Source organism: Pseudophryne corroboree, chromosome 7 (assembly GCF_028390025.1).
Source record: "Pseudophryne corroboree isolate aPseCor3 chromosome 7, aPseCor3.hap2, whole genome shotgun sequence".
Lineage (NCBI taxonomy): Eukaryota > Metazoa > Chordata > Amphibia > Anura > Myobatrachidae > Pseudophryne > Pseudophryne corroboree.
Window position 1 is genome coordinate 70,616,831 of NC_086450.1, and position 19,686 is coordinate 70,636,516.

General features: G+C 47.9%; 1 protein-coding gene across 1 annotated transcript; it reads left to right on the plus strand.

The window, feature by feature from the left end:
* Positions 1-516: 516 nt before the first annotated feature.
* On the plus strand, positions 517-17,125 carry HRCT1 (histidine rich carboxyl terminus 1). The gene is made up of 4 exons (XM_063932266.1): positions 517-561; positions 12,157-12,197; positions 12,861-13,087; positions 16,935-17,125. Exons 2-3 carry the CDS (start codon positions 12,167-12,169, stop codon positions 13,076-13,078), a joined length of 249 nt encoding a protein of 82 aa, XP_063788336.1. The 5' UTR covers positions 517-561; positions 12,157-12,166; the 3' UTR covers positions 13,079-13,087; positions 16,935-17,125.
* Positions 17,126-19,686: the final 2,561 nt, after the last annotated feature.

A 19,686-nucleotide genomic window follows, 5' to 3' on the forward strand; every position in this document is an offset into this window, starting at 1 on the left:
GGAGCGTTGCTGGGGAGGTGCAGCTCGAACGGGGGCGGAGGCTGCAAAACGGGGGCATGGCAGGGGCGTGACCACGGCGGCTGCGTGATGTCACACGCCACCGCCGCCATCTGGAAGATGGCGGCAGGCCTCCTGCGGGCGCAGCTAAGCTGCGCCGGCAGGAGGATTCCTTCGTTTCTACTAACAAGCAGAAATTGTGTTGCATTCGCAATTTCTGCTTGTTCAATGGGGGGGGAGGCTCCGGTCAGCATGCTGGGCGGCTTTGCCCTGCGATGGATGGCCCCCAGCATGCGCTTCAAAGGATTGCAAATCTGCTAATTAGCAGAATTTGCAATCCTTACTGAATCAGGCCCTATACGCAACAGTAACCTGTTGTGTAAGAAATACAACACTGATACGGTGACAAAGGTTGGAAAATGCACGTGTTTTGTTTTGTTGCTGGTCTTGTGACACTGGTGAGTCACTGGTAGGGAGAGGAAAGCAATATCTTTGAAAGAAGGCTGCTCTCTGAGGTATGTGTAATTCCCAGCCTGAGCTTAGTCACTGTCTGTGGCAATACAGGTACTTGTCTCCTCCCTATTTTACACTCCCTGTTCCTTCTTTGGTATAAAATTCTAGAATTCTTATACAAAGTATTCTCATTACGAAGACTCCAGTACCTGGTAAGTGCGATATCCAGGAGCAGGTCACAACTCCATAGTGCTGTATTTTCTATATACTTAAAGCTGTATAGACGAGTTTAGTTTAATGTCATCTTGTGTCTGCTGTGTGAGGACGCAGAGTTTTGTTATTATTACAGTTTTTATTAGGAGAAACCTGTACGGTGGGTGGGATTGTTGCTCCTCCCCAACTATAACAAATCTTTGTCTGTTATTATTACTACTCTAAGCTTCCTAGTATCTCACAAGTTTTATATTGTTTTCAGTCTGTTCTTGTTTATAAATACATAGACAGTATTTCCTTTGTTTGTAGCTACTATATTAGAGATAAGACAGCAATCAAATCAATGTGCTTGTTTTTTGTTTTTTTTCTATATATATATATATATATATATATAAAACAGGAAAACAATGGCGGCACTCTGGAGATTTGGTTGAAGTAGTGAAAAAGTAGTGCTGTTTATTCAACGTTTCGGGGTGCAAGCCCCCGTCTTCAGGAAACACGTGTTTCCTGAAGACGGGGGCTTGTACCCCGAAACGTTGAATAAACAGCACTACTTTTTCACTACTTCAACCAAGTCTCCAGAGTGCCGCCATTGTTTTCCTGTTGTATACCAGCAGACTGTCGAGTCTGCAGAGGAGGGCACCGGAGCAGGAGCTCAGCTCAATTTGCCCATGGGGGAGTGCCAAACGCATTTGTTTATATATATATATATATATATATATATATATATATATAGGTAGGGATCCCTGCACTCTCACATAACACAGCCAGCAGCTGGGGTGCCGATCAAGGTCCAACCATAACCAAGGCGGGACCCATAGTACAACATACTGTATCTCCACAATGTGGAAATGATAGCACTCTCCAGACTTGGATATCACTTAAATCAAAGATTGTTCACATTTATTGACAAGGTCAATCTCACAGTTTCCAGAAGGTGTCCCAACATTTCGGTCCACACCAGGACCTTTCTCAAGGTATCAGGCAGCACAGTCAAGATATTCAGTTTTTCAGCACAAGTCAAAGTGGAGGTAGGAAACTGGAGCCCAAGATCACAGCCTCACAGGCCCCTGTTTTATACCACAAAAAGGCGCAAGTTCCGCCTCCAGCCACGCCGGAGACGAGGTGGAACGCATTGGTGAGCCGCAGATGTCACTTCCGGTCAATACCGGAAGTGCGCCGTGTCTCGATGTTAGCGGTGTGTGCACATAGCCTACGCATATGGCTACATACATAACTAGCTGGACATGATGTATAGGGATGGGGCTCATGTAGAGGTAGTCCTACCAGTACATAATAGCACTAATTCGGTCGTGAACCGCAGCCGTGAGACGCAGACCGGAAGTGAGCCGTATCCCGATGTAAATAATACACCTGCATATGGAGCTAATGGTGTATGCGCATGACTTGGATGTCTAGCGACATACAGACCTGTTAGAAATATGTATATATATATATATATATATATATATTAGTGATGAGCGGGTTCGGTTCCTCGGAATCCGAACCCCCCCGAACTTCACCCATTTTACACGGGTCCGAGACATACTCGGATTCTCCCGTATTGCTCGGTTAACCCGAGCGCGCCCGAACGTCATCATCCCGCTGTCGGATTCTCGCAAGATTCGGATTCTATATAAGGAGCCGCGCGTCGCCGCCATTTTTCACTCGTGCATTGGAAATGATAGTGAGAGGACGTGGCTGGCGTCCTCTCACTTTGTTTCAGGGGGCTGCAAATATCTTTATTCTGGGGACCAGCAGTATTATAGGAGGAGTACAGTGCAGAGTTTTGCTGACCAGTGACCACCAGTATTATACGTTCTCTGCCTGAAAAACGCTCCATATCTGTGCTCAGTGTGCTGCATATATCTGTGCTCACACTGCTTTATTGTGGGGACTGGGGACCAGCAGTATTATATAGGAGAAGTACAGTGCAGAGTTTTGCTGACCAGTGACCACCAGTATTATACGTTCTCTGCCTGAAAAACGCTACATATCTGTGCTCAGTGTGCTGCATATATCTGTGCTCACACTGCTTTATTGTGGGGACTGGGGACCAGCAGTATTATATAGGAGGAGTACAGTGCAGAGTTTTGCTGACCAGTGACCACAGTATTATACGTTCTCTGCCTGAAAAACGCTCCACATCTGTGCTCAGTGTGCTGCATATATCTGTGCTCACACTGCTTTATTGTGGGGACTGGGGACCAGCAGTATTATATAGGAGGAGTACAGTGCAGAGTTTTGCTGACCAGTGACCACCAGTATTATACGTTCTCTGCCTGAAAAACGCTCCATATCTGTGCTCAGTGTGCTGCATATATCTGTGCTCACACTGCTTTATTGTGGGGACTGGGGACCAGCAGTATTATATAGGAGGAGTACAGTGCAGAGTTTTGCTGACCAGTGACCACCAGTATTATACGTTCTCTGCCTGAAAAACGCTCCATATCTGTGCTCAGTGTGCTGCATATATCTGTGCTCACATTGCTTTATTGTGGGGACTGGGGACCAGCAGTATTATATAGGAGGAGTACAGTGCAGAGTTTTACTGACCAGTGAGCACCAGTATTATACGTTCTCTGCCTGAAATACGCTCCATATCTGTGCTCAGTGTGCTGCATATATCTGTGCTCACACTGCTTTATTGTGGGGACTGGGGACCAGCAGTATTATATAGGAGGAGCACAGTGCAGAGTTTTGCTGACCAGTGACCACCAGTATTATACGTTCTCTGCCTGAAAAACGCTCCATATCTGTGCTCAGTGTGCTGCATATATCTGTGCTCACACTGCTTTATTGTGGGGACTGGGGACCACCAGTATTATATAGGAGTACAGTGCAGAGTTTTGCTGACCAGTGACCACCAGTATTATACGTTCTCTGCCTGAAAAACGCTCCATATCTGTGCTGCATTGTAGTATATAGTAGGAGTACAGTGCATAATTTTGCTGACCACCAGTATATAATATATAGCAGTACGGTACAGAAGGCCACTGCTCTACCTACCTCTGTGTCGTCGAGTATACTATCCATCCATACCTGTGGTGCATTTCAGTTTTGCACAGTTTGCTGACCACCAGTATATAATATATAGCAGTACGGTACAGTAGGTCACTGCTCTACCTACCTCTGTGTCGTCAAGTATACTATCCATCCATACCTGTGGTGCATTTCAGTTTTGCACAGTTTGCGAACCACCAGTATATAATATATAGCAGTACGGTACAGTAGGCCACTGCTCTACCAACCTCTGTGTCGTCAAGTATACTATCCATCCATACCTGTGGTGCATTTCAGTTGTGCGCAGTATATATAGTAGTAGGCCATTGCTATTGATACTGGCATATAATTCCACACATTAAAAATTGGAGAACAAAAATGTGGAGGGTAAAATAGGGAAAGATCAAGATCCACTTCCACCTCGTGCTGAAGCTGGTGCTACTAGTTATGGCCGAGACGATGAAATGCCATCAACGTCGTCAGCCAAGGCCGATGCCCAATGTCATAGTAGAGAGCATGTAAAATCCAAAAAACAAAAGTTCAGTAAAATGACCCAAAAATCAAAATTAAAAGCATCTGAGGAGAAGCGTAAACTTGCCAATATGCCATTTATAACACGGAGTGGCAAGGAACGGCTGAGGCCCTGGCCTATGTTCATGGCTAGTGGTTCAGCTTCACATGAGGATGGAAGCACTCATCCTCTCGCTAGAAAAATGAAAAGACTTAAGCTGGCAAAAGCACAGCAAAGAACTGTGCTTTCTTCTAAATCATAAATCCCCAAGGAGAGTCCAATTGTGTCGGCTGCGATGCCTGACCTTCCCAATACTGGACGGGAAGAGGTGGCGCCTTCCACCATTTGCACGCCCCCTGCAAGTGCTGGAAGGAGCACCCGCAGTCCAGTTCCTGATAGTCAAATTGAAGATGTCACTGTTGAAGTACACCAGGATGAGGCTATGGGTGTTGCTGGCACTGAGGAGACATGCCTGGTCAAATTACAAAAAAAATCACCTCTTCGGTGTGGAATTATTTTAACACAAATGCGGACAACAGGTTTCAAGCCGTGTGTTGCCTTTGTCAAGCTGTAATAAGTAGGGGTAAGGACGTTAACCACCTCGGAACATCCTCCCTTATACGTCACCTGCAGCGCATTCAACATAAGTCAGTGACAAGTTCAAAAACTTTGGATGACAGCGGAAGCAGTCCACTGACCACTAAATCCCTTCCTCTTGTAACCAAGCTCCTGCAAACCACACCACCAACTCCCTCAGTGTCAATTTCCTCCTTACACAGGAAAGCCAATAGTCCTGCAGGCCATGTCACTGGCAAGTCTGACGAGTCCTCTCCTGCCTGGGATTCCTCCGATGCATCCTTGAGTGTAACGCCTACTGCTGCTGGCGCTGCTGTTGTTGCTGCTGGGAGTCGATCGTCATCCCAGAGGGGAAGTCGGAAGACCACTTGTACTACTTCCAGTAAGCAATTGACTATCCTGCTGCAAAGCGGATAACTCAGGCCTTGGCAGCCTGGGCGGTGAGAAACGTGTTTCCGTTATCCACCGTTAATTCACAGGCAACTACAGACTTGATTGAGGTACTGTGTCCCCGGTACCAAATACCATCTAGGTTCCATTTCTCTAGGCAGGCGATACCGAAAATGTACACAGACCTCAGAAAAAGAGTCACCAGTGTCCTAAAAAATGCAGTTGTACCCAATGTCCACTTAACCACGGACATGTGGACAAGTGGAGCAGGGCAGACTCAGGACTATATGACTGTGACAGCCCACTGGGTAGATGTATTGCCTCCCGCAGCAAGAACAGCAGCGGCGGCACCAGTAGCAGCATCTCGCAAACGCCAACTCCTTCCTATCAGTGCCGTAACTAGCAGTGTGCGAAGTGTGCCTTGCACACAGCGCACTTTGCCTGGGGGCGCAACCAGCCACTGCAGTGATCCGACATTACCCTTCTGCTACATCTACCTCCTGACTCCAGCAGTCATGTGCATACAGCTATATCTGAATGTAGTGTGGAGACGGAGGACCTGGGTGACTGTATATACATCAGTGAGTGTGTGCCTGGCAGCGCACAGAACCCCAACTCTGCAGATGCTTGTCACTCTGACTCTTCAACAGAGAGGATCCTTCACGGAGATTCCGTCCATGGTAGATGCTAGAATCAAGTGGGCTAAGGGACCTTTTCCGTAAGGGGGAGGAGTTACGACGCAAGGGGGAGGAGCTAGGCCAGCGGGATAGTTCCTCTACTATCCACGCCACCAACTATTACCTTTAGTAATTAGGTGGTGAGCGAAGCGAGCCACCGTGCCCGAAGCGTGGCGAGCGAAGCGAGCCCGCGAGGGTACTTTTCGGGTACCCTGTTCGCCCGTAGCTCCTCCCCCTGGTGACGTAGCTCCTCCCCTCAATACGTCACAAGGTCCCTTCAGCCCCTCCGATATAGAACCAACCTTCCGTCCATTGCACTTACTTCCTGATACCGTAATTCCACTAATAGCCTGCACACAGTCAGTGTAATATCTAATACAAGCTCATTCTTCTTGGAACAGCATCGTGAGTTGTTCTGCAGCTTTTGACAAATCTTGTTCTTCAAAGAGAAGGTACTTTTGCTCTGATCCTTTACAATTTATTTCAGAGGCAATATGCAATTCACAGAGTCCCACATTTATTTTTATTTATAAGTTGAGTTAGAGCAACAAAATAAATGTAAAAATGCTGCATAGCCGTAACTAGGTGTGTGCCTGCGGTGTGTTGTCCACAGCGCATCTGCACTGTGGGCGCATTCCGCTGTCACACACGTACCACATAGGGCTGCGCCGCACAAGGGAGACCAGCGCCCGGCAACCTTGTCATCGTGTGATATAGATTTGTTGCCGGGCACTGCAGCTTGTGGTCTCCATGCTGGTCTCCCCTGCTGTGTCAGGGGTAGCTGCTCCCCCTGTTGTCCAATGGCGTCGGGCTCTAGGAGCGGTGACTCCCCCGTACTGTGGGCTCACCGGAAAAGAGTGGCGACTCCCCCAATGGCAAGCTAGTCTCTCTCTCCCTCCCTCTCCCCCTGCCTAATGTGTAAAAAGGGGGACTCTGCCTGCTGTAATGTGTAAAAGGGGGTTCTACCTGGCATAATGTGTGACGGGCACTACCTGGTGCCTACCTCTAATGTGTGTAAGTGGCGCTACTGTGCTGCATAACTTAAAATTGTTGAGACTACTGTACAGTGTAATATTAAATTGGTATTACTTTGTGGCAAAGCCCCTTCCCCATGAAGCCATGCTCCTATAATTTTGTCGCCCACCTGCGGCTGGCACTGGCCCTGTTTTGTATATGGGGGGGGGCGCCGATGCTGTTTCTTGCACACAGCGCTAAAATGTCTAGTTACGGCACTGGTTCCTAGGCAGGCTACGCTTTGTATCACCGCTTTCCAGAAGAGGCACACAGCTGACAACCTCTTATGGAAACTGAGGAAGATCATCGCAGAATGGCTTACCCCAATTGGACTCTCCTGGGGATTTGTGACATCGGACAACGCCAGCAATATTGTGCGTGCATTACATCTGGGCAAATTCCAGCACGTCCCATGTTTTGCACATACATTGAATTTGGTGGTGCAGAATTATTTAAAAAACGACAGGGGCGAGCAAGAGATGCTGTCGGTGGCCCGAAGAATTGCGGGCCACTTTCGGCATTCAGCCACCGCGTGCCGAAGACTGGAGCACCACCAAACAATCCTGAACCTGCCCTGCCATCATCTAAAGCAAGAGGTGGTAACGAGGTGGAATTCAACCCTCTATATGCTTCAGAGGATGGAGGAGCAGCAAAAGGCCATTCAAGCCTATACATCTGCCCACGATATAGGCAAAGGAGGGGGAATGCACCTGACTCAAGCGCAGTGGAGAATGATTTCAACGTTGTGAAAGGTTCTGCAACCCTTTGAACTTGCCACACGTGAAGTCAGTTCAGACACTGCCAGCCTGAGTCAGGTCATTCCCCTCATCAGGCTTTTGCAGGAGAATCTGGAGACATTGAAGCAGGAGCTAAAACAGAGCGATTCCGCTAGGCATGTGGGACTTGTGGATGGAGCCCTTAATTCGCTTAACCAGGATTCACGGGTGGTCAATCTGTTGAAATCAGAGCACTACATTTTGGCCACCGTGCTCGATCCTAGATTTAAAACCTACGTTGTATCTCTCTTTCCGGCAGACACAAGTCTGCAGAGGTTCAAAGACCTGCTGGTGAGAAAATTGTCAAGTCAAGCGGAACGTGACCCGTCAACATCTCCTCCTTCACATTCTCCCGCAACTGGGGGTGCGAGTAAAAGGCTAAGAATTCCGAGCCCACCCGCTGGCGGTGATGCAGGGCAGTCTGGAGCGAGTGCTGACATCTGGTCCGGACTGAAGGATCTGCCAACGATTACTGACATGTCGTCTACTGTCACTTCATATGATTCTCTCACCATTGAAAGAATGGTGGAGGATTATATGAGTGATCGCATCCAAGTAGGCACGTCAGACAGTCCGTACGTATACTGGCAGGAAAAAGAGGCAATTTGGAGGCCCTTGCACAAACTGGCTTTATTCTACCTAAGTTGCCCTCCCTCCAGTGTGTACTCCGAAAGAGTGTTTAGTGCAGCCGCTCACCTTGTCAGCAATCGGCGTACGAGGTTACTTCCAGAAAATGTGGAGAAGATGATGTTCATCAAAATGAATTATAATCAATTCCTCCGTGGAGACATTCACCAGCAGCAATTGCCTCCACAAAGTACACAGGGACCTGAGATGGTGGATTCCAGTGGGGACGAATTAATAATCTGTGAGGAGGGGGATGTACACAGTGAAAGGGGTGAGGAATCGGAGGATGATGATGAGGTGGACATCTTGCCTCTGTAGAGCCAGTTTGTGCAAGGAGAGATTGATTGCTTCTTTTTTTGGTGGGGGCCCAAACCAACCAGTCATTTCAGTCACAGTCGTGTGGCAGACCCTGTCGCTGAAATGATGGGTTCGTTAAAGTGTGCATGTCCTGTTTATACAACATAAGGGTGGGTGGGAGGGCCCAAGGACAATTCCATCTTGCACCTCTTTTTTCTTTCATTTTTCTTTGCATCATGTGCTGTTTGGGGACAATTTTTTTGAAGTGCCATCCTGCCTGACACTGCAGTGCCACTCCTAGATGGGCCAGGTGTTTGTGTCGGCCACTTGTGTCGCTTAGCTTAGTCACACAGCGACCTTGGTGCGCCTCTTTTTTTCTTTGCATCATGTGCTGTTTGGGGACAATTTTTTTGAAGTGCCATCCTGCCTGACACTGCAGTGTCACTCCTAGATGGGCCAGGTGTTTGTGTCGGCCACTTGTGTCGCTTAGCTTAGTCACACAGCGACCTTGGTGCGCCTCTTTTTTTCTTTGCATCATGTGCTGTTTGGGGACAATTTTTTTGAAGTGCCATCCTGCCTGACACTGCAGTGCCACTCCTAGATGGGCCAGGTGTTTGTGTCGGCCACTTGTGTCGCTTAGCTTAGCCATCCAGCGACCTCGGTGCAAATTTTAGGACTAAAAATAATATTGTGAGGTGTGAGGTGTTCAGAATAGACTGGAAATGAGTGGAAATTATGGTTATTGAGGTTTATAATACTATGGGATCAAAATGACCCCCAAATTCTATGATTTAAGCTGTTTTTTAGGGTTTTTTGGAAAAAAAACACCCGAATTCAAAACACACCCGAATCCGACAAAAAATTTTCAGTGAGGTTTTGCCAAAACGCGTCCGAATCCAAAACACGGCCGCGGAACCGAATCCAAAACACAAAACCCGAAAAATGTCCGGTGCACATCACTAATTTGTATCCACGGAAAGGTAAGTCAATTAGCAGAGTTGTGCGCCTTCCTGTTTTCGTGTTAAGGATATTTGTATCCACGGAACGGTAAGTCAATTTTAGCATACAGTTTCGTAGTGCAGACTAGCAAAGTCATAAAACAGTTCTGGCTGGCAGAGTGAGGACAGGGATCCGAACAACTGTGTCACTTTTATGGAACTGTATAATAACAACTGAATGCAGTTCTTATATAGTGTCACCACCTGGAGCAGTGGTAAGGTACTTTTAACTTGGGAGTCTTTGGCTGGGCTATTTGGGGTCAGGGGCATTCCCATTATTCCCCACTATAAATTTTTATCTGCCTGAGTAAGGGTGCATTAGAATATCAGTCAGCTGGGACAGATTGGTGAGCGTACCGGCAGGAGTGGGGGTGCACAATAATAACAGCCAGCTGGTGGAAGATTCTCAACATTAACAGCCAGCTGGGGTGGCGATTGTGAGTGTACCTGCAGTGGTGATCTGTGTCCCCGCTGGTCCGCTCAGTGCGCCTCTCCCGGGTGTTGGCCACTGGGATCCCGCTCTCTGGGCTGCTGGTAGCTCAGCACCGCTGCCTGTGGCGCAACAGTCTCTCCCTTGCTCTCACGCAACCACACTGGTCGCGCTGCTCCCAGCTGCGTCTCCCCGCTCTCCTGGTGCAGCGGCTCCTATCTCTGCCTGCTGCTGGTCCCAGCCGCGTCTACTCTGCCTTCCGGTCCCCGTAGCGGCTTCTCCTGTCATACACCCGGCGGGTCTCTCCTGTTCACCTCCCGCCGCGCTCTCTAGCCACCAGTCCTGCTTCCTCTCTCCCCACGGTAAGCTCCTCCTCGCGTGCTCTTTAGAGGCAATCACTCACGCTCCAGGGCTCCCACTCTCTGGGATCTGACCATCGCTAGGCAACCGGACAAGGGACTTAACCCTTACAGTGTCCCTTCGCAGAAAAGCTTCTCTGGTAGCATTAGCTGCAATTAAGGTGAAACTATTGCATAACACGGTACCCCAGACATGGGTACCACACTTTCAGGTGAGAAGACCTGCTGGTGGGTTCTATGACACTTAACTCAGGGTGTACAGGGGTCACTTCCCAGAAGACTAACTACAATCTCAACTCCTGCAAAGAACCTCATACCCTCCAACATTTTACACATGAAAATCGGTACAAAGTTGAAAAGGGGCGTGGCCATGGGTAAAGGGGCGTGGCCATGCCCCTTTTCCTATACTTTCAATGGAAGTTTGCAGAGCCAAAAATCGGTACAGACCATAAAAAAAAGGTACTGTACCTAATAAAAAGGTACAGTTGGAGGGTATGAAGAACCTCAGTTGCATTCATAACATTAATTATCTAGCACCTTCTAGAAGATAATAGCTAGAATCTGATTGTTTGCTATGGGCAACACCTCCACTTCTATAAACCCGGACTTTAGTAAATATACACATTTGACTTCAGAGTTCCCCTTCCTTGCAGTTGCTACAAAGGAACAGTGAATAGCAAACTTTACCTTCATTGCTTGCAGAAAGCGCATGGGGAGATCAATATAAACTGTGTGGCTGACACAGTATTGAACATCCCACCACTCTCTTTGCGTGCATAATGACATTTATTAATGCCTTATGCATGAAGAAAATCATAAAGGACAGCCCTCCCGGTAAGAGCTGTCCTTTGTGATCATTGCATCAGCTGATGCATCCGCCACAGAGGTGTGATGGGAGGGAAATAAGATATTAGCATGCATAAAACGGGGTATTGATGCTAGGGACGAGAGTATTATACTCCCGTTATATAAATCACTAGTGAGGCCACACCTTGAATACTGTGTACAATTCTGGGCACCGTACTACAAAAAGGATATCTTGGAGCTAGAAAAGGTACAGAGGAGGGCGACCAAACTAATTAAGGGCATGGAGACGATGGAATACAAGGAAAGGCTTGAAAGACTAGGTATGTTTACATTGGAAAAGCGGAGACTAAGAGGGGATATGATCAACATCTACAAATATATAAGGGGACAATACACAGAGCTTGCGCGGGACCTGTTTTTGGTTAGATCAACACAGAGGACTCGTGGACACTCGCTCAGGTTAGAGGAGAGGAGATTCCGCACAATACGGCGTAAAGGCTTTTTCACGGTAAGGACAATACGTGTTTGGAATTCCCTGCCTGAGGGAGTTGTAATGGCGGAATCTGTTAACACCTTTAAGAATGGGTTAGATAAATTCCTAATGGATAAGGATATCCAGGGGTATGGTGCATAGTCATGCATTATAGTTACTATAAATAGGGATAAAATGCAATGGCTGACAGCAGCATCAGTCAGAAATTTTAGTCAAATCATCATGCATAGGAGACCACAAATAGGTTGAACTCGATGGACAAATATCTTTTTTCAACCTCAGATACTGTTACTATGTTACTAAATGCGAACAGAAGCCTATAGGCTAGATGGCGTTACCCACCGAGTACAAGCTCCAGAATGTATCGCATTCCAGAGCTTGATGCATATGTGGTAAGCGGACAAACTTCCAAAACAACATAGGCTGTTGCCGGATTGTTATTCACAAAGAAATACAGTATTATCATCTATTTAGTAAAGTAAAATACACACATTGATTTCCTGATATTAATTTTATATTTGTCTTTATTTTCAAGATTCCTGAACATGTGGAACCCTAACCCTATGCCAAACCAAGGTAAGTGATCTCTGATACAAAGAATTCGCAGAAATGACCTCATCATTAATTAATAACAAATGTGACATAAGTTCCTTATTAATTCCTCATTCAGTCCTTACCTGATCCCCAATAAGTTAAGTTATTGGATAACTATTGATTAACATCATTAAAGTAACCTCAAGCAAGCAGAACAACCAATGTTACAATGCTTTAGGGTTCTATGTAGACTTTCAATGATGCCTTGCCACTCTGCATTTTTGGAATTAAATTCCATATCCGCCTGTACTCACAGTTGGTCTTATTTATGTGACCTCGCCACCCCCGTCCACCCGTGTGTGAAAGTAGCCATCCTCATTATCAGTGCAGAACTATCAGTCCTATCTTTGGTGAAGAGGAACATCTGAAATCAGCTGGAACTCTGCATACGCTCCCAATCCTGAGTAGCCCATAATTCCATCTAGATGCCCATAGCCCACTTATTCTAGGTGTGAATGCCCAGCTGCCAATCAGTTACACTCACTGAGCTGCAAGAGGAGATGTACTGAAATGCATTTGAATCTGAATTGCTGTAGTTGCTCAAAGTAGCGTATGCAGGCTCTGACTCTTGTAGAGCAGGCTTGCATGCAACTCTGAATCAGGCCCATCAGACTAGTAAATGACTCTTATTTTGTTTTGTTAAAGGGATAACAATCATCCAGCCAGGTTGTGCACCACCACCTCCTCCACAAGTGTACTACCCCGCACAATACCCACCAGGTTATTGGCCTAATGGTCCAAACTTTGGACACCATGACCACCATGAACATCATGGACACCATCACCACCATGGACATCATGGTCTCTTTGGCCACCATGGACCTTTTGGACATCACCACCATCATCATCATGGACACCACTAGCACAAAACGGTATGTTTTGTGTTTATAAAGACATTCTGCTCTCTAACACACAGGTCAAAGTATTTTGTGATAATATTAAGACAGTCAAGATACAATGAAGTTAACTTAACACAATTCGGGCTCTGAGAGGTGGGGCTGGGAACGTACTGATTACCTATGTCCAGTAGCTACCAATAAAAATGCTTAATAATCTTAATGTGGAGCTGATTTTATTTTAGACGGCTGGACATTTTCATGCATTCTGAAATTACTATAGTGGCACACAATTATGAATATGAAAAATATGGCTGAGCTATATTCTTATTCGCTCAGTACTCAATATGAAATGAATGCATACATCATGAAAGGAATCTATATGTATCCAAGCTCATGATATAAAGGAACTTCCTTACCGTTATTTGTCATGTCCCTATATCCAGTGGCCATGACTTAGAATCATATTTCCATTGTGACACCTCAGAACAGCAGAACAGGACCCAGAGATGTCATACCTTCAGTGGGGTCTACAAACATTGAAACCATGATTCAAACCACAAAACACTGGTGCTGCCAGTGAATGGTATTTCCTAGTAACCAACCTGTGGGAATAAAAAATATGTAGGAAGATCAAAATAGTTGCTACTATGTAGAACCAGGATGGATCTTTGAGAACATTGAGGTTTATAGGAGGACTGTGGTTTGTTTGGTACACATTCTATAATGTGTTAATTAAAAGCCAACATAAAAAATCAATCAAATGCATAACTTTAATAATAAAGGATATATTATTCCAGTAGACGAATGCAAAATTTAGGTCTGATGATACATTCGGAATCTTAATTCACCTTGTTAATGACTCAGACCTTTTCCTGTTTTTCCTATATTATTTATATCAACACCCACTCTATCCTTTGTATCACTTACTATACCAAATGCTCAGTTACCAAATTCAACCATGGTGTGGTAAGGAAGATCTACAGTATTTAGGTCAACAGTCAATAGGTCGCCACCAAATGGTCGACATGCATTAGGTCAACAGGTACAAAAAGCCGACAGGTACAATAGGTCAACAGTGGGTAAGGTCAACAGGTACAAAGGGTCGACAGGTTCACAAAGTAGATGTAACAATGAACGTCGCACAAATTGATTGGATCTCTCCCAGCACCCCCCACGCCTGCCATCGCACTCTCTGCATGCGCAGATGGACTCCCAGGGCCGCAAAGGGCAGCTCTTATCGGGAGAGCTGTCCTCTGCAATACTAATCGCATATGTTAGTACATATGCCTTTAGTATCAATGCGGTGTGTGGTGGGATGCACCACAAATGCTTAGTACATTCAGTAGCGGCTCTTGCCGTGAGCAAACAGGATTTTTGCCCGGGGCGCCGCTGTCCTGGGGGCGCCGCTACCGCCGCCGCTACCACCGCCGATACCACCGCCGCCGCCTGTCCCTTCCCACTGGTGCCATGCAGTGCATCTGATGTCATTGCACACCGCATGGCATTGTGGGAGCAGTGTCAGACGCTAGAGGTCATAATTGACCTCTTGTGTCTGTGTGCAGACTGAGGGCACAGCAACAGGGGGCAAAACTACAGGGGCACAATTACTGAGGCCACAGCAACGGGGCACAACTACTGAGGGCACATTTACTGAGGGCATAGCAACAGGGGGCACATCTACTGAGGGCACAGCAGCGGGGCACAACTATTGAGGGCACAGCAACAGGGTGCACAACTACTGAGGGCACAGCAACAGGGGGCAAAATTACAGGGGCACAGCAACAGGGGCAAAACTACTGAGGGCACAGCAACAGGGGGCAAAACTACAGGAGCACAGCTACTGAGGGCACAGCAACAGGGGCAAATCTACTGAGGGCACAGCAACAGGGGGCAAAACTACAGGGGGGCACAGCAACAGGGGGCAAAACTACAGGGGCCAAATCTACTTGGGGCACAGCTACAGGGGGCATAACTCTCCTGGTGGCACAACTACAGGGGGCATAACTGTGGTCACGCCCCTTCCCTATAAAGCCATGCCCTTACATTTTACCGCACGCCTGTGGCGCGCACTAACCCTGTTTTACCTATCGGGGAGGAGGGGGGGCGCCAAAGGAAACTTTAGCCCTGAGCGCCACAAGGTCTAGAACCGGCCCTGAGTACATTCCACCCTTAATGAGTGGTTAGTAAAATACTCTGGAGTCCTCCTTAAGTTTAGCAACCGAGCATGCAGGGCATGATGAAAGCAGCACTTAGTAGACTACTTATAAAGTGTACAGTTGTCTCCATCCTACATTTCGGACATCCGCCCATCATCAGGAATGCCCAAAATATAGGATGGAATAAAGAGAATTTTACATGTTATAAGAAGTCTCCTGAGTGCCGCCTTTTGCAATCTTATACAGAATATGTGTAAAGGTTTATATACTGTACGTATGTACATTATAAAGTACAGTAGTAATCTAGCACTGTGCCTTGTGTGTGCCAGTATAATTTATGTGTGATTCTCTGTGTTACCATCCTCTTATGTTGCCTACCATTTAATTGTACTCAGGGCCACATCAGCATTCATCTCCCAATTGTATAGCACAATATATGTTTCTACTCTGCATAAGCCCCTTTGAGTCACCAAAACCCATCCACCTCAATGAACTCTAAGACACTGAGGAGAGGTTGTGTAAAACGGGTGGTCTTCAGGTTGCCGGCGGCCGGGCTCCCAGCGACCACCATACCGGCGCCGGAATCCCGACCGCCGGCATACCGACATCTTTTCTCCCTCTTGGGGGTCCACGACCCCCTGGAGGGAGAATAGATAGAGTGGCGCGCGTAGCGTGCCACCGTGGCCACAAGGGGCTCATTTGCGCTCGCCCAGCTGTCGGTATGCTGGCACCGGTATGCTGGTCGCCGGGACCCCGACTGCCGGCAAACCATACTACACCCGTGTAAAACATGCAAATGTATTCTGTGCATGCCCAGAAAATATTCCCCACTGGAGCTTACAATCTATATTCACTATTGCATTGACCACAACTATACATACCAGGGTTTTATTTCTTTTTTGTCCAGTTCATTGTATGGAAAACTGCAATGAGCAGGTCCAGGGGCATTACTAGATATATTGTAGGCCCCAAGGCAACAAATTTTAAGGGCCCCTATGCATCTACCCATGGTAAAAATGTATGTAACACATGTAACTGTATCAGGGTAGCGCCTCTCAGCTCTGGGCCCCATAGCAGCAGCACTCCCTGCACCTATGGTAGCTACATCCTTGTCCAAGGACTAGCCCATTTTGAGGATAGGTGTAGGCCGGCCTGCCATCTGGCACTTCTGGCATATACCAGAAGGGCCGATGGGCAGGTGGGCCGGTCCGGTCCCTCAGAGATCCGGGAAAGCCGCGCGCAGCTCCATGGAGATGGGGGCGTGCCGCGCGTCCACGCCCCCGGACTCGCGTTGTGCCCCCACCCCCAGCAAGCATCACCATGGTAATGGGGGCACGCCACAAGTCCACGCCCCCATGACTCGCGGCACGCTCCCTTATTACGTGACGAGCGCTGCCTGGGCCAAAATGGAGGCCCAGTCCGTCACTGTCTGTACCATTACGTTTCTGTAATGTGTGTGTAGTGCCAGGAGGAAATCGAAGCATAACATGTAAAACATACAAACTCCACACATATAGGGCTCTGGTTGGTATTGAACCCATGACTTCAGAGTTATACAGCAGCGATGCTAACCTGTGTGCTTATATAAGTATATCCAGGGTCATACTGTATGTGGTAATTATTAAGGTAACATTACCTGTTATATTTAGCTGTAAATGTTTGGCAATTAGTTTGATTTAGAGATGACTACAAACAGCACTAACTGGTGTTTATTCTCATTGCAGGACGGGTGTGCACTGAGCAGCAGAGATGTCTGTCGCTGAGAAGAGTATATAAGATATTATGATGCTTGTGTAATCCTCATACACTTACCCAAATATGGATAACCTGAACCAACATCCTTTTCTCATGAGTCTATTCATACATTTCTGAATGTACAATAATTATATTGTATAATAAAAGTGATTAGACCAACCCCTTAGTGTGGTCTGTCTGTTACTTGCACTTTAGTGTGTGTGCAAAGCTTGAGTATCACTGACCTGGTTTGGGAGTGTTGTGGACTCGGGGCTTCTTCCGATGACCGGGAAGAGGAACCGCCACTGGGTCGTAGTAGAGATGGCCGGATGTAGGTCTTCCTCATGCAGGACTAAGACGGCAGGCGGGAGGCCCAGAGGAATTCTTGAAGGTCTCCTGTAAGACAAGACTTGTAGAAATACTGAAGGCTGGGGTACTGAGATATTGGAGACACTGTGGTATTGGAGGCACTGAGGTGCTGGGAGTACAGGGAGTGCAGGGAGGCCCTTGGAGGCACGGAGGTGCTTGGAGGCACGGAGGTGCTTGGGGGCACGGAGGTGTTTGGAGACACCGAGGTGTTTGGAGGGATGAGGTGCTTGGAGGCACGAGGTGCTTGGAGGCACGAGGTGCTTGGAGACACGGAGGTAACTGGAGGCACGGAGGTGCTTGGAGGCACGGAGGTGCTTGGAGGCACGGAGGTGTTTGGAGACACCGAGGTGTTTGGAGGGATGAGGTGCTTGGAGGCACGAGGTGCTTGGAGACACGGAGGTAACTGGAGGCACGGAGGTGCTTGGAGGCACGGAGGTGCTTGGAGGCAAGGAGGTGCTTGGAGGCACGGAGGTGTTTGGAGACACCGAGGTGTTTGGAGGGATGAGGTGCTTGGAGGCACGAGGTGCTTGGAGACACGGAGGTAACTGGAGGCACGGAGGTGCTTGGAGGCACGGAGGTGCTTGGAGGCACAGAGGTGCTTGGAGGCACAGAGGTGCTTGGAGGCACGAGGTGCTTGGAGGCACGGAGATAATTGGAGGCACGGAGATAATTGGAGGCACGGAGGTGCTTGGAGGCTCAGGATGCTTGGAGGCACAGGATGCTTGGAGGCACAGGATGCTTGGAAGCACAGGATGCTTGCAGGGACGAGGGAGCTCTGGAATCACAGCTTCCGCAGGAGAAACGAAGATACTCAGGCACCGGATCTCTGCCTGGTATCTGATTTTAAATTCCCCGCCCTAGCCTGATTGGCGGAGCAGGCAGGTGACGTCAGACCTGCTCCGCCTCCTTGCCCTCGCTTGTGATGGCGGCGTCCTTGCTTCCGGGAAGCCGCCGGAGAGCAGCGCCGACCCGCCGCTGAAGCCGGAGACCGTCAGGGGAAGAGAGGCGCCGGGCAGACCAGGCCACCCGCAGGGACAAGCGCGGTCGCCGCTGCCCGAGGTTCGTGACAGTACCCCCTCCTCCAGGAGTGGCCCCTGGACACTTCCCGGGCTTAGTCGGATGTCTGGAGTGGAAGATCCGAATCAGACGAGGAGCCGTTACTTCAGTAGCCCCAATCCAACTTCTCTCCTCAGGACCATAACCCTTCCAGTCCACCAAGTACTGTAATTTTTTATGAAGATAACGAGAGTCAAGAATAGCTTTGATTTCAAACTCCGCTCCAGCTTCTGCCACTATGGACGTTGGCCTAGGGAGTGCTGAGTGGAACCGATTCAGAATGAGGGGACGGAGTAGAGAAACATGAAAGGCGTTAGGTATTCGAAGATGGGCAGGCAAACCCAGTTTACAGACCACAGGATTTAAGACTTGTAGCACAGGGTAAGGACCGATGAACCTTGGAGCGAATTTCATGGTGGGCACCTTCAACCGGAGATTCCGTGTGGACAGCCATACCCTGTCCCCAACTTTATATTGAGGTGCGGCTTGCCGTTTCTTATCTGCGAAGAACTTGTACCGAACAGAAACCTGCTTAAGATTAGCATGAACCTTTCTCCAAATTTGTCCAAAGTGTCGTAGAGTGGACACTACAGCAGGAACCTCTATTATCGGAAGGCTTGGAAATTCCGGAACACGGGGATGGAACCCGTAGTTGACGAAAAATGGTAATTCCCCAGTGGAAGAATGAAACAAATGGTTATGGGCAAACTCCGCCCAAGGCAACAACTCCACCCAGTTGTCCTGTGAAGGAGAGAGATACAAACGAAGAAAAGTCTCTAGATCTTGATTGACTCGTTCCGTTTGCCCATTAGTTTGGGGATGATAAGCAGACGAAAACTTAAGTTTAATGTGTAGAGTTGAACAAAGGGCTTTCCAAAACCTGGCGGTGAACTGTACTCCACGGTCAGAAACAATCTCTTGTGGCAACCCATGCAAACGAAAATGTTCTCGGATAAACAATAGAGCCAGTTTCGGTGCTGTCGGGAGACCAGTCAAGGGCACAAAGTGTGCCATCTTCGAAAAACGGTCAACGATAACCCAAACGGTGTTGCAACCCTTGGAACAGGGCAAGTCAGTGATGAAGTCCATGGAAATGTGAGTCCAGGGTCTCACAGGGATAGGCAGAGGACGCAGTAACCCTGCAGGAGGCAGACGAGGAGATTTATGTTGTGTACATTGGGGACACGAATTAACGCAATCTTGTACATCCTTCCTCATGGTGTTCCACCAGTAAGACCTTTGCAGAAACTTGTACATCTTCTGAGCGCCGGGATGACCGGAAAACATGGAGTTATGGGCCCACAGTAGTATTCCTGG

Coding starts and splice junctions, on each gene's coding strand:
- HRCT1 (XM_063932266.1), top strand. CDS start 12,167: ATGTGGAACCCTAACCCTATGCCAAACCAAG. Junction 12,198..12,860: donor TAACCCTATGCCAAACCAAG/GTAAGTGATCTC, acceptor GTTTTGTTAAAG/GGATAACAATCATCCAGCCA.